We start from the raw sequence: 6,000 nt of genomic DNA on the forward strand, positions 1-6,000 counted from the left end.
TTTATCTAAACCATTTAAATTTTATTTATTTTTATTTTTTATAAGGATTGTAGTTTTCCTAAAGATCATATTTTTTTAACTTTTTGGAAAAAGATATGTGGAGAGAGAAATAGTAGGAGAAAATTTTGGAAAAAAAAGAGATGTGGACCAGAAATAGTATGAGAAAATAAAATGGCTCCCGTGAATAGTGCCGCTACATGTAGTATTTTTATGGTAGTTGATTTTTTTGTATCAACTATCAAGGATTTCGACCAAAATGTATGCTCGAATTTGAATGAGTACTTTGAGCTTACATTTGAGCAATGGTGTTATATTATTTATGATGCATCTAATAGCATGGGGTGTGCTTAATTAGTTTTTATTGATTATGAAAAGGGGATACAAGCAGTGAGATCCTTTTCAAAATAAATGTGACAAAAATAGTGGGGTTGGAGTTGGTATGTTTGTTAGAGAAGACATTGACGGGTGATTTTGTATTATAGTTCCTCATCATGATATCCCTGGAATAACAAAGTACGTACTGTTCGTTCATGTGGTACATGGGCTTCGGATCGAGCTAGCTCTCAATGGCTCACCCCATTTTTAGGATTTTTGTAGGCTAAAATCTCAGCAACATACCTTTCAACGAGACTGTCAATTGCTGATAATTGAAGCAATTAATTATGAGAAGCCCCTGTTCAATCTTTCAATGAATTTTGTTGCAGTGCCTGCGTCCAAACAATATCTGCCCCATTTGTACGTATAAGGGTGGCAATTCGTGCTTGTGTGTCAAATTTGGATCGTATCAAGATTTGAGTATAAGATTATAAAATCAACCTTAACCCGAATCATTTAATTAAACGGGTCAAACCCCTCAACCTTAACACCATAATTTTGTGTTGGATTCATGTCAAGTTCACGGATTGTGTGATTAAAATATTATTGGTTATAATTTGTATGTGTGTTGGATTCATGTTGAGCTTTTGATAATCTTAAATGGTAAGGTCTTAAAAATCTTAACTTTGCAAAGTGACCATTTGTAATAATTTAAGATAATAAATATGTTAAAGGTGATTATAAACATGTCCAATAAACACTTGTTTAGCCCCAAAAAAATTCATTTGAGATTTTGCCCAAAAATTTGGTCAAAAAGAGATTTCGCCCATAAAAGTTAACCAACCGACGATTAACCGACTTTATCAAATTAAATGAATTAATCGAAATTGTCAAAATTAATATATATCGGTATAAAATCGGTTAATTAACTGATTTAACTGACATAATTGGCCGGAATGGACCAACACCAATTTAACCAATATCCTAGTATTTTCAATGAGTAGCTTTTGTGCCTTTGTCTGCATATTAAGGCATTCAAATACTCAATTTTTTTTTTTTTTTTTTTTTTTTTTTAAAAGGGCATTCAAATACTCTTTAATCTTCAATCTTAGGCTTGTTTTCAAAGCACCAAAATCCTTCATTTCAAGCTTATCATCCAATTAATTGAGATAAAAATCTATTAATCTCTGACATAGTTTTGGTAGCAATAAACATGTCATGATTGTCATCCACACATAACAACTAGACAAACAAATTAACCATATGACCACAATTGTCTGTAACACATGCAGCAGTCATATCTGGTGCATGTCTACAGAATAATCATGGCCCACCATAAAACTGCCAAAGTGATCGTACGTACAATTGCATCTCAAAGAGGACAAATACGATCTTCTTTCTCTTCCGCAGCAGATGCGTATATATATGCATTTTTCTAGCCATCCACGTGTGTTGACTTGAGCCAAGCGACTGTTAGCTAGTTCGTTCAATGTGGGCTATGGTGTTGTACTATAGTCAGTTAGGTTTTGCAGAGGGCAGTCCAGCTAGAAATCGGCTAAAGAAAATGACGCAAGTCGGCTGCAATGAACACAACTTTGACCAAATCACACAACCAACCCTATCGCAACTGATCACCTCAACATATTGCTGTGCCACAATGTAGGCCTTTGAACCCGTTAATGCTCATGAATCACTCACGAAAATTACCATTTTCTATATATATATATATTTATGATCATCATCATCAGATCAAGCGAGTTTTTAACAATCTCTTTAGAAAAAGAAAGATAAAATCTTTTATTCATCCAAAACTACACCTCGCAATACATAATACATGTTTTAAGAGCCGTTCATGTGAGCCAAACAGAACTTATTGCACGAGAGAAGACGGACAGAAGGAGGGAAATCACTGGGAGTATATACAACGATTGTTCTGCAAAAAGGTACTGCATACAAAATGACATAAGAAAAAATAAAGTTGTGGACGTTTGTTTTAGGCACAGTGAAGATAATCTTCCGTTATGTGAACAGAAGGTAGGCATGTCAACCGTTGCTGCTGTGGCATTTCGATCATTTGTTGAATCTGCTGTTGCTGCTGGACATTAATGCAATTGACAAGTGAGCATGATCGGACAATGTCAGCAGATAGAGGAATCACAGGGAGGTTGTCGCAGTTGCAGATTTCGATCATCGTGCCATCTGGGTCGTGGAAGAAGAGTTGATCCACGTAAATCCCGCCCTCTTCCACTCTATTCTTCACGTACTCTATCTTCATCTCCTTCAACTTTTTCTCCACATTTGCCATGCTCTCACACTGCCCACAAATGCCACTTAAATTAGCCATTAATTACATAAAAAACACATGCACAGAGAAACAGAGAGAGACACAGATAGAAAGATGACAAACTTGGAAAGAAATGTGGTTGTCCTTTGGATTGATGTGGGTAATCTTTGGCATGCTTTCTGGGTTTTCGGATTGGATGAGGTGTATGCCGATTCCGTAATTGAATAGCCTATTGATCAGAATCAAAACCAAAAGGAAATTAATGAATGATAATTAATATTCAACAAATTGTTAAGGAATATTATTTTCTGTTATTCAATTTTCAACAAATTAATTGCGTACCATGCACCATCAAAATCAAAGGAACCGGGCCTTCTTATGGAAGAGAAACCAAGAACATTCCGGTAGAAATCAAGAGATTTCTCCAGCGATCTGCAAACAAGCGAGATGTGATTCAACGACTTTAGACACAGGGGATTTCCCATGCTTTCTTTCATCATCTTTCTCAACAAATTAACTAACAAGAGTTTTCCGACAATTCTCAAGATAAAAGAAACAAACAAATTAAATGAATGGGATTGAAGAGCTAGAAATGCTGGTATATATAAATCAAGAGATCAGTGTGACTGTGAACATTTTTTACATGATGCTTCTGCGAAGTTTCAAAATATAGAAAACAGAGAGATAGAGACAGACACCAAGGTTTGGCTTGCGGGCACGTTTCCTATTTGGTTTCGGATAGTTATAGATGTCTATTACACGTAGTTACGTCGTCCGTCACAGCTGTCAAGATTGCCACACCCTTTTTGCTGACTAGTTCTTCTTTTTATTTCTTTTTCTTTTTCTTTTTCGACTCCGGAAAAACAGTTTTTTTTTTTTTCGTTTATTAGACTTTTATTTATATAAAATAATAATAAAATCGTTGAATGTTCCTTTGGCCTTTCTAGAGATTTAATTGCTGTCGGTACCTTGCAGACCAACAGACATGTTGGTATCAAAGGTGTGATTATTAAATTAACAAGAACACAGCTTTTTATTCTGAGTCGAATCCACGTCATGATCTTTAGTTATTTTTTCTGCCCCCGATTTTTGACTAAAATTAATTATATCATGCATGTGTTTATTTTCCTCAACGAAAGGAACGTAAAAGAATTGCCGCATATATATATATATATATATATATATACACGTAGTGCATTATTGAATAGATTAATTAATTAAACAAGCAAAAGCAACCTATATATATAATTAAATATTCAAGAGATAACTTTATTTTAATTATTCATTTATTCAAAATGAAAAATACCCACCGTCATTGCTTAAAAAATGCCCTTAATGCTACATATTTTTAATTAGCAAGAAAAGCATTTTCCAGGCTGAAATATATAAATTCCTAAGCTTAATTAATTAGCTGCCTAATCTGCAGAGAATCGATCAAAGCCATGTATTAATAATGTATATATAAAAGCATTCACATTATCCAAATCTGCCTGGTGACAACCAATTAAACCGAATCCTATATATTGACTGAATTTCAGTTCACGTAAGCCTCCTAAAATTGGTTAATTTCTATGCTATTGCTTACAATCTTGCCTTCCTCATTACATACCAATCGAGTCCCGCGACAACACCATTTTTACTATAAAATTTAGAAATATTATTTATATTGTCATGTCATTTAAAAATTTAAAATGGTCTGCATCATAAAATAGATCTTATCATATTCCGCTGCACAACGAGCGGCTCAAAGGGGTATACAATTTAGGTTATTTGATTTATATAGAAATATATATTATAATTAATACAAGAAGAACCAAAAGGGCTGTAATGCTTCTAGGCTTCTAGCCATGCAATCATATATCCTCACATGTTTTATCATACCAGCAGTTTCACTAATTACTTAATTTGCTGCAATATTTAAGCATGTTTTGCACGTTCTTCATAATATTGTCTACTTTATTGGCTGAGTTGCATCTCACGACTATGGCGTGTTTTCAATTGCCTGTTGTTTCTTAATCATGTTTTTTGGAGTTGTAGAATAATATTATCCAAGGATATATATCGTTTTACCATGATTTGAGGGATGCTGTATTACTTGATTTTGAAGCATGCTTTATATTTTTCTAATCTTAAACATGTCTGACAAAAAATATAAATTTGGAAAGAAAAACTTCAATAAAAGAGGAATAGATATAAATTAATTCAATATAAAAAGGAGATAGTCTTGATAAATTTGTTGTTAATTAATAATAGACATTAAATTCAAATGATCAAAAAATTACTAATTGAGCAACCAATTTGATTTTTATATTAACAACCAATGAGAATAATATATTAACAAAACTTGAATATATGCAAAAATTAGATTACTAATGTACGTTTTCTCTCAAAAAGCAAGACCAATCACTTCGCCTGCAAATTCAAATTCCATCATTTTTGTCTTTGCATGACCCCTTTGGTCCCGATAAAATTATGCCCAACAGACGGAATCAAAGTTTATTCTGCAGGGGTGAGTCTGAAGGGTTCTGCCTTGAAGAGGTTCTCCGACATAAAAAAAATAATAATAAAAATAAAATTATGCCCGACAGTCAATCAATCTTGGGACTCTTGGACACTCTAAACCATCATACTTTGAAACACAAAAATATTAATAAACACTCAACACAAAAATAGATTTCGTGACATAAGAAATTTTTTTTTTTTTTCAAATAAAAATAAACAAATACTCCCCAATATAGAACTAATATTGTCATTTAAAAAATCAGGGTGTGGAATTTTTTTTTTTTTTTTTGAATTTATTGGAGTATTTTTGTCTTATTAAAAAAAATTAGGATCATTTTTGTTTTTTGGTAGTTTAGATGTGATATTGTCACAATTAAAAGTTTGAGGGGGAGGACACAGTCCATTGGTGGGAAAAATTCTAAAAGGAAAATATTATTATCAGGGGACGTACACTTTTACAAGCAAAACTGGGGAGCAGGCCTCTTTGCATGGAGAAGTATAATGGCTGCCAGGGACCTGTTTCAGGAGGGGATAATATAGCGTATTGGAGATGGTAAATATGTGGCCATTTGGAAGGATAAGTGGATACGTACCCAAGCCCACCACCTACAGCATACAAACACCCTGCCGAATTCCTAATGAAAATGCCACTGTTAAAGAGCATATTGACCCAATGACCCTAGTACGGGGGGATGGAACCGGGCTCTTATCAGTGGAATTTTTGAGGAGGAAGAAACAAAGCTGATTTGCAATCTTCCAATGAGTAAATACAGGAAGCCAGACATGATGATATGGAGAGTTTCACCCTCAGCTGTGAGGAGTGCATACCATCTGGAAATGGAGCTAGCTGAAAATAATGCACTCTGGAATGGGTTCAGCTCAATCAGGGAATACATATC

General features: G+C 33.9%; 1 protein-coding gene across 1 annotated transcript; it reads right to left on the reverse strand.

Moving 5' to 3' along the window:
- Positions 1-2,228: 2,228 nt before the first annotated feature.
- LOC132166533 (glyoxylase I 4-like) lies at positions 2,229-3,272 on the reverse strand. Its single transcript, XM_059577362.2, has 3 exons — positions 2,942-3,272; positions 2,723-2,828; positions 2,229-2,629 (listed from the first exon to the last, which is right to left on the reverse strand). The coding sequence occupies exons 1-3, from the start codon at positions 3,097-3,099 to the stop codon at positions 2,309-2,311; spliced, it is 585 nt and encodes a 194-aa protein (XP_059433345.2). The 5' UTR covers positions 3,100-3,272; the 3' UTR covers positions 2,229-2,308.
- Positions 3,273-6,000: the final 2,728 nt, after the last annotated feature.

This window comes from Corylus avellana, chromosome 11 (assembly GCF_965113065.1).
Source record: "Corylus avellana chromosome 11, dhCorAvel1.hap1.2, whole genome shotgun sequence".
In the NCBI taxonomy this organism is placed as follows: domain Eukaryota; kingdom Viridiplantae; phylum Streptophyta; class Magnoliopsida; order Fagales; family Betulaceae; genus Corylus; species Corylus avellana.